Here is a 27,633-nt window from a genome sequence, read left to right on the forward strand (position 1 = left end):
CCATACCTGGGAATTAGACATTAATCCAACCTGAGGGTGAATGGAGCTGTTAATGAGAGGACGGAGATAGGGACACAGAAGGATATCAAAAGCTACAGGACAAGACTTTGATAAGCTGAGAATAAAGAAAACTAACAGTCAATTCCTCAGGATCCAGTACCAAAGCATGATCTCTAACAAGAATAATCAGAGACACTAGGAGCCAAGTGGGCTGGCTAGGAGAATTCAGATCCATAATACATAGATAGGAAAGTAGAGACTCCATAACTTAGAGATTTGTAGCCACTTGATATGCTGAGTAGGTATATCTGGATCCATAGCCCAGCAAGTAGCAGCTGCTCAGATCAAGGGTTAGAGATCAGCATGGATTGGATGACAGGAAGTGCTGAGCTAGGAGATGCGGGGGTAGTAGCGGGGCATCTGGCAGGGTCAAGATACCATGCAGGACCTCTGGCTGCTGGAGCACTCAATGCAGGCCCCCTGACAGCCAGTGCAGAGAGGAATCCGAATAGCAGGTGCTGGAGAAAGCAGCTGGTAGTGGTGTAGACCAAGTTGCTGGGCTAGAAAGAGCCTCAGCAGGAGTCTGAGGAGGGAAGGCACTAGCTAAGAGAAGGAGAGAAGTTTCCAGAGAAGCAGTTACAGACCATGTTGAGATTTGAACTCAGTTGCATTGAATTGAAAATATTCAGAATTTTAATGCACCCTATGGGTAGGCATTTATATGCTCTCATGAATAGGTGTAGGGACCCACCTTTTCATCTTGACCATATTTGTGTGCTTCCTGTTTTATAAACGTAAAACTCAACAATCTCTCTGTAATTACAGTTTCACTTGAATCATTTTCTGTATAGTATATTTATGTGTGTTGTAACTTACACATTGGAAAAAACCTCTCAGCTACTCCTATGTTTTTACCCTAACATTTATTTCATCAAGTTCAGGAAAGTTCCTTCTCTTCCTCTTGCTGTTATTGTGGTGTTTTGCCATTGGATGTTATGAGAGCTATGTTGTTACTTCTCTACTGAAGTTGAGGTGTGCTTCCTGGGGAATCTACTGAAGATATGCTCTCAGTATGATTTCTCATTTCCAATATTCTTCTTTGTGGATTACAGAACACGCTGCCACACCTCTAGCAGCAAATACACAAAAGAAGCCATGGAAAATGGAGCACCACTGAATCTTCCTAGAGAGAGAAAGGCAGGTCATGGATAGAATTGTCTATGCCTCCTCATATCTCCCTTCAAGGAAGATCTAGAGGAAAACTATAAGACAAATTTCAAATCTTGCTCATGCTCCTTTGAAAATAAAACCATTGTTGGCAGAGAATTGAAATGGAGATCTTCTCTTGAGCATGACATGTGAGATTGACAATACAATTAATTCAGTTGTGACACTTAGTTTTAAAACCTAGGAGTTTAATTTTAAACAGCGTGCACAGCGTATATCTGAATAATGTCTGCTAAGCCCATTCTTAGCTCTTCTCACATACAGCAGTCTGTACTTTTATCAGAATAAAAACCAGTATGAGAAACCCACTTTAAAGATGATCACTTATTGTTATAAATGAAAAGATGTGTTGGTGTATAGATTTGATGGGCAGTCTTTTGTTTATTTTAATAGTGTGCCTTAATGTTGAAAAACATATTTGACAGCAATTTTTAGAGGTAAAAATATGACCACGAGAAGCGCTAGTTTGTAATTACTCTAATTGTAATTTAAATTCAATGAAATGAGAGCTCAAAATTTATGTCACAAAAAGTGGTGAAGACAGTAATTGACAAGCTAAGGAAACTGTACTTGCCACGATGGTTTACACGGGTACAATATTTATTTATTTATTTATTTATTTATTTATTTATTTATTTATTTATAATCTGAATGGTCAAATACTGCAAATTGGGAATAATACTCTTATATTTATCACAGTCAAAAATTCTTTAAAGAATTCTCAATTTATATTTTAAGGTACAAATTTTAGCAGTTAGACAAAAGTCAGCATTCCTCAGGGACCTAATTCCCCTTTACTAAGGGAGCCATTTCCTTATTTCTGTCAGAAAGGGGGAAATGGCTAGGTGTGCTACCTATGAGCTTACCAAAACACATGTGTCTTCCAGGCTCCCTCACCACCACAAGCACCTGTTACACATTTCAGTCCATGCTGGCAGCCTGGCTTTTCTCACGGACTCCTACCCTATACCTCTCTAGCACACAGGCTTCCTTTCCCTCAGTTTCTCATTCTCTTAGAACCCTTCTTTATCAGCTATGTCTGCCTTTGGCCCCCTCTTTCTTGCCTCTCTCTCATAATCATCTCTTTCTCTTCCTCTCTCACTCTCCTTGTCTCTCTTTCCTCTCATGGCCAAAGCCAGTCTGCTGGCCACGTTCAGTCTTCGATGGACTCTCCATATGCCTCTGTTGGCCATGTTCAGTCTACGATGGACTCCATATGCCTCTGGCTATGATCTCCCTCAGATCTACAAAAAACACGCTCAGCCCTATCTGGGAGTGCTCATGTTCTCACCTTCTATGATATTATTTACAACAATATCATACTTTGTCAAAGTTGTGAGATTTATTATCAATTTGACAAAAAATGTTAAGGGTTTATAAATTTTTATTTAGTTTGTTTGGAGCAGATGAGGAAATCAAATTATCAGAATGAATTATGTGTCTGAGACATTTATAGACCTAGCCTGGGGTTGGATACAGTCCACCATCAATGATTCTTTTTTCTGCTACTGGCAAAGAATGATGCATGCATGTTTTCAGTTTTCCTTTAGTCATCAGTGAATGCAAAGATTCATATCCTTTCATCTGATGAGCCTGAGTGATCATCTTCTAAAGAGGGCAATCAAACAATTATTTTTCCTAAATAATATTTCATACTATGAAATTATATTATTTTATGAGATAATAATAATTTCCTGAGATAATAATTACTTTCCTCTGATAAAGTGGAATAGATTTACTACACATAGAATGGGTTACAGGTGTACTTAGTAAACATTAAGTAAACCTAGGTGTCACTGGGGCTGTATAAGCATAGAGTAAATAACCATAGATAAGAAGTTACCAAGAAAAAAATGATTCCCTTTATCAATCCTACTTAACATATCCAAGGGATAAAATATGAATTCTCTGTTATACAGAAAAACTAGATTTTATTTCTAAACAATAAAAGCATGATATGATGTACTCAGACTTTGTTCATGTTTATATTCCTTCTCCAAAATCTTTGACAGAAGATGGCTGAGGAGAAAGTGCAAAGGTTCCCAATATCTGTATCCCTATACAGACACAGGGGTTGGGTTTACGTTTCTCAGAAACCCCTGTGTTAAAGCTGATCACAAGACTCTCCTAGGAATCCCTGTGTCTTCCCCAGGTTCAGTTAGAGCCAAGGGAATCTTATGCAAAGCCAGACTTCTATGAAAACCATATCAGGGACATCCACAGTCATTGAAACCTCCTGTTTCTTAGTGTGAGAACGAACACCACCATGAGTTCATGCATGAGAACTGGTATGATCTCAGGTCACATATGAGACACAGGAGCTAAGGAATCATTTTCCTGTCTTCCCTTAAATAAACTATATGGCAATGTTTTTGAGTAAAATTCCAAGTACTGAGAATCCAGTACTCTCTTTTAGTAAAAAAAAAAAGAGGCCAAAGGAATGAGCAAGGATGGGCCTGTTTAATACCAAACCTTTTGTTGAGAGGATTTAAGCCCACCTCTTCACATTGTGAAAATTTCCACAGGATCTCTTAATTACATCTGGTTGAGCTCATATACTCTCAACATAGCCTGTTGCTCTGGAACCTTCTCCTCCCACTCCTTTAAGTGCTGCCCTGATTCCTGCTGTTGCTCTTCTACCTCAGCAACCTGGTCTACAGCACTACCAGTTGCTCTTCCAGCACCTGCCAGCCGGGATCCTCCCAGCACAGGGGCTGTCAGGAGACTTGCATTGAGCCCATCAGTTGCCAGATGTCTTGTGTACTGCCTAGCCCTTGTCAGATGCCCTTCTACTACCCCAGGAGCTCCACATTTTGCAATCCCTTTGAGTGCTGGGGCTCTGGGTTTTGGATACAACAACCTTTATACCCTGGGCTGTGTATGGATCTAGGAGCTACTCGGCGGGGCAGGGGGGTGGGGGCAAGGATCCAGTAGCTATGGATCTCTGAATTTTGGACATTATGGCTTCCTTTCTCTGAGTTATGGTTCCAATATCTGCTACCCAAACTACTTGGCTGCTAGTTCCTGTCAACCTTCTTGTTATAGACAGAAATTGTCCTTTATGGATTCGACTGGTAAATGTCTTTATCCTTACATTATCAATGATAATGTCTCTGTGCTTGCAACATTTATTTTTTTCTTTTTTAGGACACTGGTTCATCCTTCTCTTGACAGACATTTTCATTTTCAATTTCTTCCAGATTTTGGTGTTTTGGCTAACCACAAGCTATGCCTTATTCTTTGGTCTGTGGATACACACACACACACTTTGCTTTTAATCTAAGAGCAGTTTAAAATGCAAGCATTATTCTAATAAATGTGTGTATTTGGACATCTCCACATATTTTTCACTGTTTTATTTTTGTAACATTTCATTTTTAAGAGATGTAATTAAAGATCCAAATGATTATACAGATGGATTTGAGAACATATAATTTTGCCTTTGTCGCTTTAGTTATTGGTGTTATTCAATTCTAGGAAGATTGCCATAGGCATCTGCACACTGGGCTAATCAGGAGTGAGAGGTACTTGACATTGAAGCATAAAGAATTTCTGCTGAACCAGAGAACCAGAGTAGCTAGGGCGCTACTAAAATGTAAACACTCAGTATCAGATATATAATTCATAAGGTAAGGACTCCACATAGACAAAAACGATCTAAGGTTAATATTTGAGTTCACCAAAGAAAGAAAGTGAGTCTTGAGCTACTTTAAAGCAAGGCACTTTATAGTTCAGTGGCATGTGGACTTCCTCCTTCCCCAGGCTGGGGTCTTATCTATGTGCTTCATCTCCAATGTACTTAAGAAGTAGGGAAGAGCATTTTATCCTTAGTCTTAGCCTGAGTCTCAAAGCACTATACAACTCAAAAATTCAGCTATACATTATTTGACAAATATATTAGAAATCTGGTATTCCCTACAGTAGATACATAAAATAAAGTTAAAGAGAAAAATTCTGGTTTTAAAATAAAGATCTGTAAGTATATCTTGAAGTTGTATTTGTAAGATGCAATTGAAATTCTAAATTCCAGAAACTGGCAGGAACATTTAGACTCATTTATGAAATTGTGGAGCTCAGGGTCTTACCCACAGGGAATAGCTTATCTTTAGTGGCTGATGGTATATAATTCATTGCATTCCCATAAGTTTATGAGGGAAGAATCACAGACATAATTTCTGTTGATATATATATGCACACACTCAGTGCATATATATCAACAGAAATATATATGAACAATTATATATGCATATATATATATATATATATATATTGCTAAAATAAAAATATTATGTGTTGTAGCCTTGACATAGATATCTGTGGCACCATGCTACATTGAATGAGGTAACATGAGACATACAATATTCATTTAATTCTAGGAAATATGAGAAAGACGAGGTATTTTGATTATTTTAGGCAGAAAGGAGCTTCACAAAGTGTTTAAAACTTTGCCATGTTTATAAATCAAATAATTACAGAAGCTGAATTCTTAAAGAAAATTCTATACCTTGTTCTCTCCTTAGCCATTTAACCTAAAACATACAGCACCTAGTGTAATCAAGGAGTCTTTAGTGTTTCTGCTTTTCTCGAAATTGCTTCATAGAATAGGTTTAACCTATTGTATCTATCTCATTAGCCTCATATGAAAGACTCAAAATAAGAGTAAAAATAAACTCAGATTTAGCAAAGAGCTAAAAGGGAATAATCTAATTCATTTCAAATGCATTTTATTAACTATTATACTAAATGAAAGATTCATAGAAAAATATTTAATGACATCTTAGAAAGAAAGCTTTTTCTTGTTTTTATTAATTCTTTGAAATGTGGTTTGATTATATTCACCCCCCAAACTTCTCCAGGTCCTGCTCCCTACACACTCTGTGGTTTGCCACTTTGTATTTTATTAATCCATCAAGTCCAATATGTGCTGTTCATAGGATCTTAGATGTGAGGTCTTTCAGTGGATAGTGGTTGACCTTTTAGGGGATAAATACCTACAAAAACTGTTGCTCTCTTTCCCAGCAACTATCAGTTGTCAATAGCTCCTCAGAGAGGGGTAATAGAGGAGTGGGCTTCATCTCTACCTGTCCTCTCCATGCAGTGATTTAGTCTGCCTTGGGCTTTTGTGAGCCATGTCTATATTATGACAATCATTCCGAGTTAATATTTCCAGAAGCCATGTTGTGTCTGTAAAAAAACAAAACCCCAGTTCTACTACCTGTGGCTCATTGTGCATCTGATTCCCTCCCACCACCCCTGCTCCCCTACCCACCCACTCCCACTTCTTGGCCCTGGCCTTCTCCTGTGCTGGGTCATATAAAGTTTGTAAGACCAAGGGGCCTTTCTTCCCAATGATGGCCGATTAGGCCATCTTCTGCTACATCTGCAGCTAGAGACACGAGCTCAGGGGGTATTGGTTAGTTCATATTGTTGTTCCACCAATGCCTATCATTCTTAAACAAACAAACAAAAATACCAAAAATAACAAATAAAACTCTAATAAGACAAAAGAACTCCAAAATAAACACAACAGCTCTCAGATAACCATGGAATTAGCTTTGTGTAGACCCACTCATCCTGCACATGTGTCCTGTCCTGGAGTGTGATTAATATAACCAGGAACATGTCATTGAAGAAAGCTGATTTTCCCTTTGCCTGTGGATGTCAATTGCAAACATCTTCTTGGTTAGGGGTGGAGCTTATGTCTATTCTCCCTCTTGATGCTGCAACCCTGTGTGGCTTCGACCTGTGTAGGTCTTATGGGTTCCACATTCTCTGAGCTCACACATGCATCAAACCTATGGGTTCCACATTCTCTGTGAGCTCACACATGCATCAGACCTATGGGTTCCACATTCTCTGAACTCACACATGCACCAGACCTATTGATTCTGAAGACACTGTTTCCTGAGAGTCATCCATCACCTTTGACTTCACATTTTCCATCTCCTTTTCTGTATGGATCCCTGAACATTACATTTTTATACTGGTCCAATATACCAGCCTGTGTGAGGCTACGTGGTTTCTGTCCTTTGCCCTCACCAGAAATTTAAATGTTGCTATGCTCACTCTCTGTTTTGATAATTTTTTCCTTAGATTATTCTCTTACTACTAGAGAGTGAAACATATAGGTAGTTCCGTATAGTCCACATAGAATAATTATGAAGATCACAATGAAGACAAGTCTGTATAATCTTCAGTAAGTTTTAAACAAAACTCTAAATAATGCTTCCTGTTCATTAATAGGAGGAAAAGAACGCTAGTTTCATTCTCTACAATGAAAGACAAGCATATATTCCTCATAATATTCTATGAAAAAACACATAAAAATTATGTCACAGGGAAAAGGAGGGATGTTCCCAGATGTGACAGAAAAAATGTTAGTGTAAAACATTCATGGCAATTTTGCCATCAGTGGCTCACTTCCTTTTGCCATAACAAGGAAATTGTAATACACATAAATATACTGTACAGAAAGCTATCCAAATGCAACTGTAATTACAGAGAAATTATTGAGCCATACATTTGTAAAGAAGGAAGCACACAAAGATGTGAAGGATGGACCTGTTGGATACCATAGCTGTCACTGAAAGTATACGACTCCACCTCTCCACAAAGCAACATTTAAACTCATGATTTTTCTCAGTGATATTCATAACCTCTCGCCATGTCCTCTAAATGTTGTTCTGGAAACTTGTCTCCCTCCCTTAGGCACTGCCAGCCCTCCTCTGGATCCTGTGGCTCTTCCTGTCCCAACAACCTGGTCTACACCACTACCAGCTGTTCTCCAAACCTGCCAGCTGGGCACCTCTCTGAACAGTGGCTGCCAGGAGACCTGCATTGAGTCTCACAGCTGTCAGATGTGTGTGGTGTCCAGTCCCTGACAGATGTTCTGCTACTATCCCAGGAGCTCCACACCCTGCACTCCCTGCCAGGGGACATATGCTGTGACATATGCTCACACATATGCTGGTTCTCTGGGATTTTGGCCTGGCAGCTACTATTCCCTAAGCCATGAATCTAGAAGGTGCTTCCCAGGAGACCGCAGACCTCTGAATTATGAAGTCTCTGACTTCCCTACCGTGACTTACGGAACCAGATTCTACTGTCCAGTCTATTTGGCTGCTAGAATCTATCAACCTTCTTGTTCAAGGCGAACACAGATCAGTCTCTATGGATTCAACTGTTACATTGGCTATATTCTCACACCATGAAAGTCAGCCTCTATATCCTGTAGCCATTGTTCTTATGCTTGCTCCAAAGTACACTATCTTTACACTCTTTTATTAACAGCTTCTTCATTTTCAATTTTGGGCAGATCTTTGGAACTTTGTTACCATAAATTTCTCTTACTATCTATATGAGTGATAGGTACATGTGATATTTTATTTTCTTCTGAGAGTTGTTGAAAATAAAATTTTCATCTAATCAATTTCTGTAGCCTGACACTTCAATATATTTCTCACTTTACTACTTTTGTTGGTTTCTCAGTTATAGATTTGAAAACTTCAATTAAATTTCCATATTATGATGTGCCACTGGATTTGGGATATTTGCTCTATATTTGCTTATGTTGCTTACTAGGAATATTCAATTGAATCACTCCCTTTGAATCTGAGGTTGAACTCAATGGAATCAGAATTGCCCGAGACTTGTGGCCTTGTATCTTGGCTCAGACCACAAAGTAACTGGTATGTTATTTAAACATGCAAACAATTAGGATAACATAGTTTTTACATGGTGAATCTTTATATAAACAGAAGACTGTATGAGTCTAGTATTTGAATGTAATTTCCAGACACAATAGTGGTGATCCTTAAACATTTCTGAAGGCACGCATGTTCTGGTTGATTTCAATGATGGTGTTTCCATTTCTCACAGTTGAGAGATTATCGCTCCTCTTAATCTCCCAGTACATGCAAGAAGAGTCACAGATCCTAGGTAGGAAAAACTGGACATAGCAAGAGTTCATAAGCTGCCAATGCTTCTCCATGGTTCATCATCCATCATCATAACAGTGGCCTATCTAAGAAATGTTGGATGATTTTCTTCGTTTGGTTTACTCTGAGTTCTACAGCAGGGTTAAAGGATTGGGTTCAGTTTATCTTAGAGCCTATAAAAGAGATATCACAGACCAATAAACAGTAGAGAAGATCAATGATCTTATCAAGTTTGAAATGTAACCAAGAACAATGACAGTAGCCTGGATTTTCTTTGGGAGGGTTTAAAACACTTCTTACCAACAACTTAGGAATAGTCATCTCACACTTGGCACACGATGATTAGTTTGACAACATAGGGCTTCTGAGATGAGCACGTGTAAATAAGGTTCCATATGGTTGTTTTAATCATCCCTAGTATTACCTAATCCCCGATCAACCCTTCTCTATGCTTCCTCCATTCCTCTGCCCATTTTAACTGCTCTCCCCCCATTATTCACCCTCCCTCTCCTTAGCCCCCCTCCTCATATCACCTATGCTTTATTATGAAAAACCACCATCACTGATGCCTTTCTGGTTTGTTGAGTTCCACAGATACCCTAAATCAAACATATGAGTATAAAGATTCAACACTAAGAGTCACATGTGAGGAAGAACACAAGACAATGGTCTTTCTAGGTCTAGATTACATCACTCTGTAGACACTTTTACAGCCCCATCCATTTAGCACATTTCTTTCTGAATAAAAGGCCATTGTATGTAAGTGCCATATCTTTATTATCCATTCAATTGATGGACATTAAGGCTTTTTCCATTTTATGGCTATTGTAAATAGAAAAAACTATGAATATAGGTTTGGTTAGGCCTACTCTACAGGAAAAAAAAATGACTGGTAATGAAATCTGGCCAAAATCCCATAACTGGTGAGATCAGTGGGTCTCAATGCTAAACATATTACTATTGTTTTAATAAATGGATATTCCTACAGTCCTTTGAATTCATGTCTCTATCAGTAGATTAGTATAGGTCTGAGACTGCTTCAGAGAGGTTTCTTTATGTAGAATTTGGTAGTTAAAGAAGAAACCTTACGACGTGTCAAAGTTCAGAGAAAATGTGAATGTGGGAAGCTCAGCCACAAAATAGGGCACTTAGATCAATATTATACCTAAATAGTTAGTACATCTCAATAGATAGCACACCTTGATAGCATGCCTAGATCGATAGCACGCCTAGATCGATAGCACACCTAAATAGATAGCACACTTACACAGCAATTTTTTTATATATAAATCCCAGTGGTGTTCCTGCTACCCCCCCCAATGTTTTACTTTCCTGAATAAAAGAAGCACACAGCCTTTATATTTTGATATGCCTTAACCAGTGCAAGAGCCAAGTCCCTTCCTAACCTCCTGCTGATAACCCCGGTTATTACTTACTAAATTCTATACTCTACTTTTGCTGCCCTGGACCCACTTGGCTGCCCATCTGGGCCACACTCTCCTGGTTTCTTCATAAGCGGGCTATGCCTCCCTGTTCTCCACTCTTCTCTGATGTGGCTTCTCTCCTCTCCTCCTCCCAGCATAGTGGATCTCCTCCTTCCTCCTCTCTCGTGGTCCAAAGCCCAGGAATCCTAAAAGTCACACTTCTGTTTGCCCTGCCCAGTCGGTGGCTGCAGGCATGTTTATTTACCAATCAGAACCATCTGGGGGCAGGGTCCCTCAGTGTCTTATGTGCAGGCACTCATGCAAACAGTTTTGGGGGACCAAAATTAACATTTTAATATAAGTAGCATTAGTCCAAACCCACTACACACCTACATTGCACATCTAGATAGTATATTCTTCCAAGACACTGGGACCACCTGGGACCGCCTTTAATTAAGGAGCTATATACAGTCTGTAGAAGAGGAACAGTCAATTTTCTTAAAGTATATAGTTTCTGGTTAACAAAACATACACCAGTGGATGCCTCTCTACAAACAAGTATGGACAGCACAACATGAGTCAATGAATTACTAAATTGAAGAAGACAAATGGTCACAACATAGGGAGAATAAAGATGTGGGAATAGATGAGAACAGCTTATGCAAGTAATGGAGATGACTGTGATCAAATAAATTGTATATTTTTTCCAGAATTAATAAAACTATTTATTTTCTAAAAATCATTTAAGACGACAGATCTAATTTAACGGAAAGGACTTTTGAGTATTGCTTTTTAAAAAGAACTTGGGTTCACATAGTTTTAGAAACATTTGGAAAGATTCAGAATTGTTCATCCCAAGATCTGATCCACAGGAAAAAAAAAACTTTTCTTCATCAACTTTCATCTTTTTCTGATTAGAGATGTGTAATTTACTTCATCTTCAGTTACCACAACGTGATATTTAATATGATGAGATGTTTGGCAAGGTAGGCATTATGTACACTGCAGATGAGATGCTATTTATGGAAGGCACATTAACATATCATTATATTGTGTTCCATAGACTGGCCTCTGGTCATCTGTGACCACATGATATAAAGAACAAGGAAACAGGAGACAGATATTTATATATATATATATATATATATATATATATATTTATATATAACATTTAGATGTACAAGAAAGAGAATGTAGGGTAAGGATTTCAGAAACTCTTCTATGTGAGCACCTGGAGCTGGGCTGATGGGAGAAGTTTTGACGTGAGTGCTCAGGGCTTGATTATCCCTCGTTGTAGGCACCAGGATCTGGGCAGTCAAGGGAAGTTTTGTCTGTTGGATGTGGGAATGCGTTATCTCTATGTGCCTAGATATAGGAGGATAGGGAGAGCATGGACTGAGATGTAGGAATCTGGGAGCACTTTCCCTGTCAGCTCTAGGACCTAGAGCCCTTACTTGTTAGTGTCTAGGGATGACCAGGCAGGTAGACATTGGGTTGTAGGTCTGAGGACTCCTTACCCGTTGGTGCCTAGGCCAGACACTTACATTAAGAAGCATTTGGATTCTTAATGAACTTTAGTTCCCTGCTCTTTCCTAAACATTGTATAAACATCCGACTGCTCATGTAATCAGAGGGTGCTTAGTATTTCTACTAATCTATTGACTCTGTCTTGTTACAATAAACAGTAAAAATAAAAATACACTCTAGGTTGTAGAAAGAGGTACTTGTCTTAAACTAATTTGCTTCAAAAACACTATTATTAACTATTAACTGTTATTATGCCAAATAAGAAACTGACAGGAGAATATTTGGTGATATATTAGCAGAAAGTTATAGTAAAGCTGACTGCTAAGAAATGACTTCTTAATTTGAATATAAATGATGTTAATTATTATTGTTGACAGAACACTCAGACTTGGTCATAGGTATGGTCAATATCCAATGTTCTTTCCACAAAGATTTAATGAAATGTACAAGAATACTGGATTGGCCAAACTTCTCTGACATCTCATCAACACAAATCAGACTGGTTAGGGTTAGTCAGACAGAGGAGAATGACCAATGATGAATTGGAGAAGAGCGTTGGAAGAGAGCAATATCATAACAGGACAGAAAATCAATAGAGAGTTGCGGGGATAAAAGATTCAGAATTTGGCACAGAATGTACAGCTCATTGAAACACAGAACATGTATAGGCTTTGTTTTAGAAAACTATTTTTTAAATTTTAACTTAAAAACAAGTAAAAGGAGGTAAATATGAGCATGCAACAGACAGAGATGAAGGCAGTGGTGGACAAGCTAAGAACATTTTCTGTGAACATGACTTAGAATAGATACATTTTTACAGTGTTTTAAAATTGATCCTTGCTGAAATGGAGCAATTACATTGGAAATAAAATTGTCATGAATATTTATCACATTGATATAATAAATATATCAAATATAGTATAATAATATATCAGAATAAAAATCAAATATATATTAAGACAGCACATTCATTTTCCTCTCCATCTTCAGTTTTATTGAAAAGAACACATTATTTTGGTCATACTGATGAGGAAATCTGACTGATGAGACAATAATAACTTAAATAAAAAAGACATGTCATAGCCTGGAAATTTACTAGGAATTTCTTGGTAAGATGTCATCAACTGTTTTCCTGTCATTCAGTCATTCTGCATAATAATAGATGATAGCAAATAAAATGATTTTGAAATAAATTATCTCGAGTCACATATAGATCTTTCTTTAAATGCACAATTATATTTTTATTTTTATTATGTATTCTTTGCATAAGGATAATGGGATAAATGCAACACATTACATCTATCTGTTGTATGAAGTGATTTTTATAATAGAAACACCAAAAAATCCTGACTACACTTCAATGATGTTAATTTTTAAGAAACATGTTGAGAAATACAGATTGAAATTACTCTGAGGTTCCCCATTATACCCATCAGTATGTCTATAATAAAAAGTCAAGTAAAAGAACATGCTGACCAAGATGTGGAGCAGGGAAAACATTCCTCCACTGCTGCCAGGAGTGTAAATTTGGACATCCACTTTGGAAATCAGTTTTGGGGTTTCTCAGAAAATTGGAAATAGTTCTACCTCAACACCCAACTATACCACTCCTGAGCATATACCCACAAGACGCACCACTGTACCACAAGGACACTTACTCAACTATGTTCATAGCAGCTTTATTTGTAATAAAATAAAGTGTCTGTGGTGGCCTCTCTCTCATGGCATGTGAGAGAATGTGCTGTCTTTATTTGTAATAGCCACAAACTGAAAACAACATAGATGCCCCTCAACCAAAGAATGGATCAATAAAATGTGGTTCATTTACACGATGGAATACTACTCAGCTATTACAAACAAGGACACCATGAAATTTGAAGTCAAATGGATGGAACCAGAAAAGATCATTCCGAGTGAGGTAACCCAGACTTAGAAAGACAAACATGATATATTCTCACAGATAACAGTGCTACAGTCTACAGAGTGAAATAGGCTAAGTAACAAAGATGGCTTAAGTGGGGAACCATGAATCTCACTGAGAAGGGGAAATAGAATCTGTGGTGGATGGAGGGGAGGATACTGGGTGAAAAAAGGGGAGGGGTACAGTGCAGGAGAGAGCCAGTGAGGAAGGACAGAGGGAGAGAGTCCTGGGACACAGAACTAGAACCCTTAGGGAGGACATCTTTGGGACAAGCTAGAAGTCAAGAGCAATGGAAACTCTCAGGAAGCTATGTGGGTGAACCTAGATAAGACTCCTTGCAATGGGAGATATGGAACCTGAAACAGCCACATCCTGGAACCAGGAATGCCTTCCAATGTAGGAACCGGGACATGGTCACAGCCATAAAACCTTCGACGCACAATTTGTCCTGCTTACAAGATGTGCAGGAGAAAAGATGGAGCAGAAATTGAGGGAGTGGCCAACCAATGACCAGTCCAGCTTGAGACCCATGCCATGAGAGAAAGAGGCCATCTCTGACACTATTAATGAGATTCTGCTTTACTTGCAGGCAGGAGCCCAGAATAACTATCATCTGAGAGGCTTTACCCAGTAACTGATAGAAACAGATGCAGGGAAACACAGCCGAAGGTAAGACTGAGATTGGAGGAATCCTGTGGATGATGGAGAGGAAGGATTGTTGGAGCTCAAGGGGTGAAGGACATTACAAGAAAACCTACAGAATCAATTAGCCTACCCCCATAGGGCCCACAGAAACTGAACCACTCAACAGGGAGCACGCATGGGACTGACTTAGGCCTTCTGCACAGATGTAAGAGTTGTGTAGCTTGGTCTTCATGTGGGACTCCTAGTAGCCAGATCAAGGGTGTCTCTGATTCTGTTGCCTGACTTAGTATTCCTTTCCTCTAATTGGTCTGCTTTGTAGAGCCTCAATAGGAGAGGATGCTAGTCCTACTGCAACTTGATATAGCAAGGATGGTGGTTGATATGCATAGGCATGCTCTTCTGAGGAAAAGGAGAGGAGGGGGAGAGGGACAGAAAGAAAGGTGAGAGGGAGGGACTCAGGAGGGAGAGGAGGGAAGCTTCTGTCAAGATGTAAAGTTAATTGATGGTGATGATGATGATGGTGATGATGATGATGTCCAGGAAAGAAGAAACAACTGACATTGCTTTAGCAGTTCGAGTTCTACTGGGCTCTGATTTGCAAACCTAGGCAAGTTTTAAAGCCTTTGTGAGCCTCTCCACCCTCCTGTCTAAAAATTGTCAATAATATTAGCCTCTGTGCATCTCATGTCTAAATGTTACATGGAAATTCTTAGTCTCACGTTACCTCAGCATTAAAAGCACGCTGTCACAGATGATCACAGGCCTGCCTACAGCACATACCATTCATGATGGATTCAATGTCCTTCTCTAAACAGAATCTTTTCTGTAGTGTGAGCAATATATTCTTGGCTATCTCAAAAATCATGCTAGACTGATAGAAGAAACCCACTCTCACTCTTGCCTTGCACATTTATGAGAAGCCAGAAAATTGTATGACTTTATCAATGAAAGACAGACTCCTATGAAAATGTGGTTTTACCAGGGAATCAGGTGGCCATGTCTGTAAGTATTTCGAAATGCTCCGGAAAGTACCTGACATTTTATATTTTATTTACTTTCTTGTAAAATATTCCATTTTCTACTACACTTTTTCCCCATTTAATTTTTTTTTGTTAACATCCCATACAATCCATGATGCACCCTTTCCAGGATCTTATACCAAATGAGCTGCACCCAAAACTTTGATGTCAATTCTTTTAAATCCCAACTAAGATGAAAAAATAAAAACTGTGCAACATTTCTTTGGTACCCCAGTCTTAGGCTGAATGAAGTTGCAGTAGGGTGCAGCATCTGGGAGTTGCCAGCATAGTGTGAATCCAGGTCGCTGTGATTATCCAAAGTCCAGTGTGGCAAGAAGATGCAGAGATGTGTGTAAATACATATATATGAGGGTGAGTCTGTCCTGATGGTCATTTTAAAACACTTGATCTAGGCAATTTAATTCCTCTATATAAACCTCACCTTGCATTTTTTTATATAATAGGCTTGCTTTTTATCTTAATTACATTATTTCATTTGTGAGAAGACATGGATGCCCTAAATCTCACACAGTTTGCACCATCAATGCACCGACTGTGCAGACACAAATGATAGTCTTCATAGAACTAAAAACTCCAAACAGGAATTCCCAAAATATATGCCATGTTATTTCATTATTTGTCCTTAAAATCTAATCACAGTGCCTCTGTCAGAAATCCGAAAAAACACACACAATAAACAACAACAACAATAATAATGTGAGCATTACACTGAGGTGTCAGGTTGCACAAGTTTATTATGATAAATGTTTAGTCGTCATCGACTGTTGGATAACAACCAAGGAGCACATACATATGTCAGAGTTACTGTCAGAATTCCATAATTTGTGATTTTACCCTCCTCCCAGGTTCCACCAGAAGTAGAGAAGTTCTTATTAGAAGAAAGAGGATAGCTGTAAGTGAAAATAAAGAAAACAAGAGTATAGGGTGTAGAGACACTGACTTCAGTACTGTAGAATGTAGATAGTTAACAGCTGATTCCAGAGGGATGTGGTCCACATGTTGGAACACAAAATGAAGGTTGGTTGCTATTGAAAAGAGTGTAGATTGGATACCAGAATGTGGATGCACAAGTCAGAGGAGGGAAAACAGGGACTTCATAATTCAGGGATCTGAAGCCACTGACTCCACAGCTCCCTGGGAAGAAGCTTCTAGATCCAAAGCCTAGGGAATGATAACTGCTGGACCCAAAGCCCAGAGAGCCAGCATATGTCCCCTGGAAGGGACTGCAGGGTGCAGAGCTCCTGGGGTAGTAGCAGGGCATCTGGCAGAGGCTGGATACCGCGCAGGACCTCTGGCAGCTGGTGGGTTCCATGCAGGTCTCCTGGCAGCCACTGTGCAGAGAAGAGTCCATCTGGCAGGTGCTGGGAAATGCAGCTGGTAGTGCTGTAGACCAGGTAGCTGGAGCAGGATGAGCCACAGCAGGTTCCTGAGGTAGGCAGCAGCACCTAAAGGAGGGAGAGACATTTTTAGAGCAGTAGTTGCAGGTCATATTGAGAGGAGATGTGAGCTCAGCGGGATGTAACTGGGAAGATTCTCAGTTTGGATGTTATCTGTGGAGAACTGGGTTTATATACTCTCAGCAGCAGGTGTGGTGCCTAACAGGGCCACCATTGTTCTATTTATGGTCTGTACTTTACAAATGTGCAATACACAAATTTATCCGTGGTTACAATTGCACTTGAATAGTTTTCTGCACGTTATATTTATAGCTGTTGCAATTTGTGGTTCTAGCAAGAGGCAATGACCGACTGCTGTGTCGCAAATGCAATGACTGATGAACACTCAAGGTCATTTCCTCATGCCCAGGAAGATTCCTCTTTTTCCTCCTGACATACTTATTTCGTGTGTTTTGTCATGGACTGTTATGAGGAAATATTTTTCTTGGCATGGCATGGGATAAGAGTAACCTGACATGCTTTCGTTAAGAATTGGTAGCATAGCTTTGGGCTCTATGTGGAACCTACCAATGATTAACTCTATTGTCACCTTTATTAAAAAATTTTCAATCACCCAGCATTTGGTGCTCATCATTACCCACTTGTTTCTCCTCCAGTAACTAAAAGACAAGAAGAAAAGGGGAGAAGAGGAGACAAAAGAAAAACAGTAAGAAAAGAAAGATTCAGTAACAGTGACCCTAGAAAGACTGGGAGAGGAGAAGTGCGAGCTTCACAGGAGCCAGGCTCCGGGCCATTCTAACGGAGTTAAGATGGGAAATTCCTGTGAGGTAAAAGAAAGAAACACACTTTTAAATCCAGTGCATCTGACATGATGGTTAAGGTGGCCCTGGATTCTCATCTTTGCTGAGCATGGACATTCCTCTTCTAACATCTTAAGTCACAGAGATTTAGCTGACTCTATCACTTTCTGATATGGTTTTTGTGGAAACCTCGGTATTCATGGGCTGCTTCCAGGCAAGGACTGAGCCTAAGGATCTTCTAGGGGACTGTGACAGCCAAATTTAATCAAGGTTTCTCCTTCTGCTCCACTGTAACCTCACTGAGTCTGGATAAGTGTTCAGGCCTTTTATCTTTCTTCTGAACTTTCTATTGTAGAAGAATCTAGAGAAATACGATTAAACTTATCAAGTCTTGCTGGTACCATTTTGAAAATAAAACCTATAGTTAGAGTATATCATGGATTCCACCTTCCAGAGCTTTGAAAACAAGTCAGTAGAGATTAAGCTTCCATGTCAGAAACATGATTTTTCCATGTTCTTTGACTCAAGTATGTGCTATCTTCAGCAATATCCTCTCATCAAATTCTTGCGGTTAACCAAAAACAACACCAATTTACCTTAATGTTTGGGGCTCCAAGGGGCCTCACTCACCAACAACTCTGAGAAAGGTAAGGTATTCCTGGCAAGAGGCTTGCATCTGTTGTCCAGGAGGGGCATTACCCCCGTTATATGGAAACGTGTGTGTGTGTGTGTGTGTGTGTGTGTGTGTGTGTGTGTGTGTGTGTGTAGCTTCTATGTGGATGGTTTATATTTTGCTTTTCAAAAGGCTTTAGTTTTAGTAATCTTATGCTCTCTCTTACTGTTCTGTGGCCAAAAGCTGATGACTCTTGGTAATTTCATAAAGAAGGTATTCAACTAAACTTCAATAATTCATGAAAGTTCATCTTCATGTTGATCTGTAGGAAATTTGCCCAAAAGGGTAGGTTGATACCCAGGAATCATTAGGTTATGTAATAGTGGCAGGAAAGGCATATCCGCAGCGAGAAGCATTCCAGAGACACAGTCTCTGGGGGTGTTCCTCTCCAGAGTGCCCCATTGCATCTGTGTAAAACACTGGGCTATCTCCAGGGAACTCACTGGTTTGCCATAGCCTTTCATAGATAGTTTTTGTCAATTATTTTTATTCATGGGTTTATGAACATATCAGGAAAGAAATACTGACATGGTCCTATTTACTATTAAAAAATTCTTAGAAATAAAGAAAGTTTTATGCAATGAAACTATAGCAATGTGTAGAGGAATTAAAGACAATACTTGAATATGGAAAGACCTCCCATGTTCTTGAATTCATCAGACCCCTATTATGAAAATAGTTATCCTAAAAAGTGAAATCTGTAAATTTAATACAGAAAAATATACATTAAAATTGCAAAGTAATTCTTCATAGAAATTGATTGAAAAAATTCTGAAATCTGAATGGAAACACAAAAGACTTTAGATAAACCAAACAATATTGAACAAAACATTGGTAGAAGTATCATATCCTATGTTCCAAGTTCCACTTGAGTGTGAGAAAAATGACAATATGAATATTAATACAGTAGTAATTGTATATTTTGGAATATTGAAATATTGATCATTGGAATACAGTTGAAGACATAGATGTAAGCCCACTACCATATAGCCATCTGATTCTTGACAAAGAGTTCTAGGATCTTCAAGAATGATATTGAAAAAACTAGAAAGGCAGCAGAATGAAATTAGAATCTTACCTGTCATCAAAAACACAATTCTAAATAAATCAGGCACTTTGGCATAAAACTTCATTCCTTGAGTTTGTTAAAGGAGAAATTAGAAGTTGAGCTTCCATTTAGGACTTCGGACTACCTCAATACCAGTAATGCAGTCATTAAGACCAACAATTTACTAATCAGATCTCATAAAACTAAATAAAAAGCCTCTATGATCAAAGAACCTATCATATGATTAAAAAGAGAGCCTAGACTGAAAGTTTTTATTAGCTGTACATCTGACAGAGAGGTAGTGTTGATAATATGCAAAGGACTACAAACAAGCAAACACAAAGCAAAACAAAACACCACAAAAGAAACAAAAACTAAAACAGAAAAGATGGGGAATGGTACTGAATGGAGAGTCTCGGTAAAAGACGCTATATGGTTAAGAAAAATATTTAATATTTAAATATTTAAAATTTTTAACATCTTTAGCCATGAGGGAAATACAAATTAGAACTACTTTGAAATTTCTTACATTAGTCAGAATTGCTAAGATTTTGAAAAATAACAATAATGCTGACATGATCCTGGTACAAAGGTACACTCCTACTGTTAGTAGGATTTAAGACTGGTGCAATTAATGTGGAAATCAATACAAATGTTCCTCAAGAAACTAGAAATAGATCTACCATATAAGCCAGCCACACTACTCCTGGGCATGTCCCCTGTGCATTTTATATCTTACTACTGAGAATATCCATGGTGATAATGAGACTGATACAATTGATTCAATCTACTCATATGAATCCATTTCCTCTATGGCGAGAATATAAAAGATGCCTTGATTACAGTAACAATTGCATATTTTGGAAACCAATAATTTAGGAAAGAACAAAGTACCAAGACACCTTTAAAAATTCATATTTTACTAGGCTTTGGTATACATAATGTGGCAAGCCTCAAAATTCTTTTGAGAACTTTTAAATTTTGTCATAATTGTCAATAAATTTTTGTTCTCTCGCATATCTGAAAGCTAAATGAAAATTCTTTGACTTGTATTACTTTATTCCACATAGCATGCTGTCATAGATGACATGACATACGAGATTGTAGGTTCACATACATATTATGAATAATATCTTTCCTAGAGGTTGCCCAATACTCCTTTGGCTAGGTCACACTAGGAAAACAAATGGTCCCACCTGTTCTTCCTCTATTACATAGAACCAAGAATTCAAGCAATTACACACTTTCAACCAGTAGAAGACAGAAGCTGATGAAGAAATGTTTTTCCCTTGGTATCACCAGATACCAAGGTATGTGGTTGCAGGAGTCTCTCCAAAATGTGCCTGTACATCCCTAGAACACTGCATACCTCTGACTTGTAAAAACAACTTTAAGATGTTTCTTTAGAACTTGTTTTTATTTATTCTCATAGGAACACTGGCTTTCAAGACCATAGGCTAATTTAACTATTCTCAGGTCTCTGGCTTAAATTCTGTCTTGAGACTAAGTAAGACTAAGGAATAAAATATCTTCAAGGTTTTTAGGAAACATTGCTCCCAGGCAGATGGATGCTAAGCCTAGAAGTATTAGGAGATTCCCATAACCTCCTTAACTATGGTGTTCCCAGCTAAAACTCATTGCGATTTTCCTTCCCTGTGGGAAAGATGTGTAGGGATAATGTCCCAACCATGGAACTCAGGGATACTAGCCAAAGATGGTCCATCTGGAGAAGGTATGGTGCATTTTCTCAAGGCTGAAAACCTTTATTTAGGTAATATATTACTTCTTTCCTGTGTATAAGCACCTTGAAAATTATATGCATTTTTCTTCTTTTTGCACTGTTTATTTTTAATCCTAATGAGTTACTTTCTCTGAATCAGCAGAAATTAATGCCCTCCAGTCTGAGCAATACTCACTGCCTTTGAGCACAGTCTACAAAGGACAGTCTTCCAGGAATTGACTACTCTGAATAAGGCACAGAATCCAGTGCAATGTATATATTTCCCAATTCACTTAAGCAATCATACCTATATTTAATTAGTTTCTCAAATTCACAAATGCAAAAACCTATTAGCAAAATATTAATAATAGAAGTATGTTGTGGGGTCAGGTTGCAATGGTATTTTTAAAGCTGGTCTTGCATTAGAAACAATAGCACAGCATACATCCATAGTAGAGAAAATAGGTATAATTTGGTTACCCACTTATTTCAGAACCTGCCAGAAATTGAGGATGAATAAGAAACTGTTAGCAGTAGAATAATCATGGAGACACTAGATAAGGGAATAGAGACTTTGACTTTAAAACTTTAAGAATATAAGACCTACTGATTGATGCCACAGAAGTCATTGCTTAAGTTGGCTGTAACAAGAGAGTTTTTTGTATAAAACCCCAAATATGTTGGGTAGTATGGGACATATAATGAAAGGAAAGCCACGAACTCCATAGTCCAGAGATCTGAAACCACCAGTTATCAGCCCACTGATTATCAGCTTCTAGATCTATAGAATCTGGAATGGCAGCTCCTTGAACCAAAGGCTAGAAATCCACTATAAACTATCTCATGGAGCCTGTAAGTCATGATGTTTCATAGTAATAAACACATAGGACCTTGGGAAACTTGGCCAACTAATAGCCATTCCATAGAAGAGCCAACTTGACACATGCTGGGAGAGTAGTTGGCCATGATATAGACAAGTTACTGGGCTAGGAACAGACATAGGATGAGGCTGAGGAGAGCAGGAAGCACTCAAGAGAGTGATCGATGAATACTCCAAAAGAGTCTTTTGTAGGACATGTTGATATGAAGGTAGACTCAACTGAATGCAACTGAGAAGATTTTGAGTTTAATGTTACCTTGTGGAGAGATGCATCTGTAGAATCTCAACAATTGGTTTGGTACCCAACAGTGTTATCCTTGGCTTCAGCTTTTAAAGTGTGCATGCACCTCAGTAGTAAATCTCTCTGTTGATGCAGCTGCACTCAAGCAGATTCCTGCACAGTGGATTTTACAAAAGCCATTGTAATTTTGTTGTGGTAAATATAACAAGCTATTCCTGTGACAGAAATGTCACGGCTGATTTACACTAATGCCTATTCCGTAATTTCCAGAAGAATCTCCACCTTCACTCCTGATAGAATGTTTATGTATTTTATAGAAAATGTTGCAAAAAAACTCTCAGGTATTGGTTCTCAATCCTGGGTTGTGACCCCTTTGGAATCACCTATCAGATATCCTGTTAATTAGATACTTACATTGCAATTCTTAAAATTATCAAAATTCCAATTATAAAATAGCAACAAAATAATTTTATGTTGGGATCATCACCAACATGAGGAACTATAAAAAAGGGTCACAGCATTAGGAAGGTTGAGAACCACTGTTCTAGAAAGTGACTGAACCTAGAAAGATTAAAAAAAAATCACTGGAGGGAGAAGCTGATGGTTGATGTTAACACAGAATTTTCACAATAGGCCCTAAGCAACCACTTTGACTCTGCATAGATCTCAAGGACTTTTGCTGTTTCTCCTGAGTCCTTTGTTGTAATGCATATGCTTTGATTTTAAAACAATCCTAATTCTAATTTACAATCAATAAAATAAAGACTCAAAAATGATCATACAGTGTGACTGGGGAGATGGCCCTGTAGTTAAGAACACAGGGTGTTCTCTTAAAGGAACTGCATTCAAGTCTCAGCACCCACATGGTGGCTCACAAACATCTGTAAGTCCAGATCCAGAGGATGTAAAATCCTCTTCTGGACTCCGAGGGCACCAGGTATGCAAATGTTGTGAGGACATGCACTGGGACAAAACATATGTTTACATATGTTTCTTTTTAAATAATAAATGAGAGACAAGGATGAATGTAATGGTTGGCAGTATAAGGGAAAAACCTTAATGAAAGTTTAGGTAATTTACACATTTTAAAAATAGTTTAAAACTCCATGTTGATTGCTACAATACTGTAACTTGGGAAACAAAACCCTACCGAGTAGCCTATTCATAACAATCACAATTTTTTTTTGCATAGGTTTCTCCACTTATTAAGTTTAACATGATATTATCCTTAATCTTGATTTGTATCTTTTATTATGAATGAGACATAGAACCTTTGTAAAGCTTTATCTTGATCCTAAGTACCACAATAGAAATTTAAATTGAGTGAGTGCAATAGTAACACAGATGTTATAGCAATGACCACCCACTTTTCGGTTGGATTTACGGTTCTCTCCGTTATACTGCTGAAGTGACCAAGTGGTTTATAGATTACAAGCCTAGGAAAAAACTCATTGCTATTATTCTTGTAAAGAAACATGGCAATAAAATGACTCCCAGTGCTAGTGCTGTGTCTATAAAGCCAAGTACCACTCCACCTTTGTTAGAGAAGCTTCTACGTGTAGTCTTGGGGCTGGCACAGAGATCGACAACTGAACAATGCGCAGGGAGTGCAAGACTTCAGAGGACCGCAGCAGCCAGGTGCTATTGATCTGGCATATTTCTTATGGTACATAGACATGGCGTTTATATCTCACTCCAACTCTACAAGACTGCCTCCCTAGGGCTGGATGCCCCCCACAGCCCTAGTAGTGTGCAATCAAGCATCTCACAATCCTCTCTCCAGTTTCGATTAAATTTTTGATCAGTGTACAGAACTGACAGAGATACCACCATAATCTTCTTTCTTTGTTATGAAGGGTATTCCAAAGGACTCAGTTAAAGACATGTACACCTAAGGTCTGAGATATGGAACATTTGCCGGATTTTGTCTCTTTCATGCAAGGTTAAATATTACTCAGTTTTTCTTTCTCTCTTTTTATTTCGAAGTTTTTGTTGGGTAATGTTGAGTAATTCACAGAGAATAATTAGAAAATTAGAAAGGATGGTGAAGAGACATTAGGGTTAAACTTCAGTGGGATACATATCAAGCCCAAAAGTATGCTTTCAATTCATTAACAACAGGAACAACAATAAGTACAAGATACGTGCCTCCCTTACGTTGTAAAGAAAAATGTTTTCCTCATAACATTCTATGGCAAAACACACAAAAAGTATGTCAAGAGGAAAAGGGATTTTCCTGGACATTATGTAATAGTATTTAGTGTAAAGTAATCCTGGCATTTCTGACATAGGAGTTGCTCATTGCTCTTTGTTACAATGAAATTACAACAGTCATAAATATACTGTATAGAGAACTGTTCAAATGAAACTACAATTACAGAGAAATTTGTGAGATTCCCTTTTTTTTTTTTTTACTTGAACATTTCTAAAGGACAGCCCACATATAGGATAGGGCTGACATTTTTGGGTACCACACCTCCTCTTGAGAGTATATAAGCCCAAGTCTTCACAGGTAACATTCAAACTCAGAATCATCTCAGTTACATCCACTAGAGCTCACACCTCTCAACATGAGCTATAACTGCCACTCTGATAACTTGTCTACCTCCTTTAGGTCCTGCCTGCCCATCGTGGGTTCCTCCTGTTGTTCCTCCTGCTCAAGCAACCTGATCACCACTACCAGCTGCTCTCCCAGCACCTGCCAGCTGAGCTCCTCTTTCAATAGTGGCTGCCAGGAGACCTGCATTGAGCCCATCCGCTGCCAGGAGACCTGCATTGAGCCCATCCACTGCCAGAGGTCCTGTGTGGTGCCCAGCCCCTGCCAGGTGCCCTGCAACTACCCCAGGAGCTCCACACCCTGCAGTCCTTGCCAGGGGACATATGCTGGCTCTCTGGGCTTTGGGTCCAGCAACTGCTTCTCCCAGGATTATGGATCTAGAAGATGCTACATCATGGGTTGTGGATCCACTGTCTTTGAACCTCTGAATTATGGAGTCTCTGGCCTCCCTTTCCTGAGTTATGGGTACAGATTCTGCTACCCAATCTACATGGCTGACAGTATCTGCCAACCATGTTATAAACCAACCTGTGGTAATATTCTCTAGTGATTCAAGTGCTGAGCCCCTCTCTTCCTTCATGCAATATATAAGGAAAAGTCTGTATGCCCTGCAAAAATTGTTTCTTGATTACCTCCTCTTGTTATCTGTTATTTCTTCCATTAACAGCTTCTCTCATTCTCACTTACTGGGAGATTCTGGAATTTGTGGGTAACCTCCAATTATTCCTTTCCCTCTTTACTATGGAAAAATAATGATACATGTAGTTTGGTTTTCATCCAAGGGCAGTTGAAAACTCAAAATTTTAATCTAATAAATTTATGCATTCTGAAACCTCAATGTATTGATCACTTTATTATTAATTTGCTTATGGATTTGCATTCCGACTTTGGGGAATTCATTATATGTCAAATCACCTTTTTAAATTGTCTTTGAAAACATATTTCTACATTTAGCTGTGGTCCTCCTTTGGAATAAGAAACTATAGGAATGACATGTTTCACACCTGAAGACATGACTGACTATCACTGAGAATTGCTGAAATTGAGTAACAGGAATTTTTGCTGATCCAGAGTAACAAGGCAATTGGGATGCTGACTAAACTTTTACACATCAAGAATAAGATATTGGGGGGCTGGAGAGATGGCTCAGGGGTTAAGAGCATCGACTGTTCTTGCAGAGGTCCTGAGTTCAATTCCCAGCAATCACATGGTGGCTCACAATCATCTGTAATGAGATCTGATGCCCTCTTCTGGTGTGTCTGAAGAGAGCAATGGTGTACTCATATACATAATGTAAATAAACCTTTAAAATAAATAAATAAATAAACTTTTTAAAAGAATAAGATATTATATAATTTATAAATGGAGTCTACACATAAACAAAAAACTATCTAAGTCTATTAGTATTTGAATGCAGACTTTTGAGGGGGGCATGAAAAAATATGAGCTTGAAGTAACTCTCTGGATAGATTTGATCATGTAAATGCTGTAATTCCAACCTTCTGTGTTACAGTATCTTTTCAGTACATTATCAGAAAACATGTATAAGGAAAATCACAACTATCATGGATCATGACCCCTTGTACACCCCTGATGCTTCCCCCAAATTCAACTTCTATTAAACTATAAACAATATGTCTAAGAATTGTTGAGTATTTTTGCTCAATGTGCTTAGTCTGATTCTGAAAGCAGAGCTGAAGTCAGAGATTGGGGGGAGTTAATTTGGCATATGATTCTGGAAATCAGGTATTTTACACTATGTCAGGATGTGTGTGTGTGTGTGTGTGTGTGTGTGTGTGTGTGTGTGTGTGTGTAATTATAAAGAAAGACATCTACCAAAGAAATTCATTTTGAATTTTATCTAATCAACAGCAAATGCATTGCATTATCCTAGAGACTTTCAAGGTCATTTGGAAAGACTGTCACAATTGCCCACCTCAGGGTCAGTCCAACAGGGGAACAGCATCTCCTCATCATATTGCCCCTTTCATTAGTTGGCATTTTGTAATTTCCTGGATTTTCATCACTGCATAGGGAAAGAATGACACTGGGTTCCTTCTGTTACTGTAATGTGACTTTTGAGATACACACATTTCTATGTGTTGTGTACACCAAAAGAAACATTACAAAAGGGTGTTTACAGAAGGACTGTGAGCCTACCACGTGATATGTGTGCCAATGTCCTGTCTGGCATCATCTTGACAACATGCTCTATGGAGCAAGGCAACATGAAACATAGGAATTTTTTCTTAACATTTACACATCCAGAAAGACAGATTACTATTCTCTTTAGACAGAAAGAAAAGGAGACACTAAAAGGGTTTGAAGCTTGCCATAGATTCAGAGTAAACCCTATTATAATCTGAATTCATAAAAAGTCAGTTCCTGCTGTTTTTTTCTGGCAATTTTTGTTTGTTTGTTTTAAAAAACACAACTCATATCATAACCAAAGATTGATTTGTATTTCTGCTGCTATGGTAATTGTATCTTAGGAGGAAATTTAATCTGTTGTATCTAGTTTATTAGCTTCATATAGATGAAGTACAATAATAAATTAAAATAAATTCAAGTTTAGCTTTAAGAAGAGTGTTTCAAG

The 27,633-nt window shown here is 38.4% G+C and overlaps 1 protein-coding gene and 1 pseudogene across 1 annotated transcript; both read left to right on the top strand.

Moving 5' to 3' along the window:
* The first annotated feature begins 7,891 nt into the window (after window positions 1-7,891).
* Window positions 7,892-8,438, top strand: LOC110329459 (annotated as a pseudogene).
* A 16,612-nt stretch (window positions 8,439-25,050) lies between these two features.
* On the top strand, window positions 25,051-25,584 carry LOC110329460 (keratin-associated protein 13-1-like). The gene has a single exon (XM_021209046.1). It carries the CDS (start codon window positions 25,051-25,053, stop codon window positions 25,582-25,584), a length of 534 nt encoding a protein of 177 aa, XP_021064705.1.
* The last annotated feature ends 2,049 nt before the right edge of the window (window positions 25,585-27,633 follow it).

The sequence above is a fragment of the Mus pahari genome, chromosome 12 (genome assembly GCF_900095145.1).
Source record: "Mus pahari chromosome 12, PAHARI_EIJ_v1.1, whole genome shotgun sequence".
In the NCBI taxonomy this organism is placed as follows: domain Eukaryota; kingdom Metazoa; phylum Chordata; class Mammalia; order Rodentia; family Muridae; genus Mus; species Mus pahari.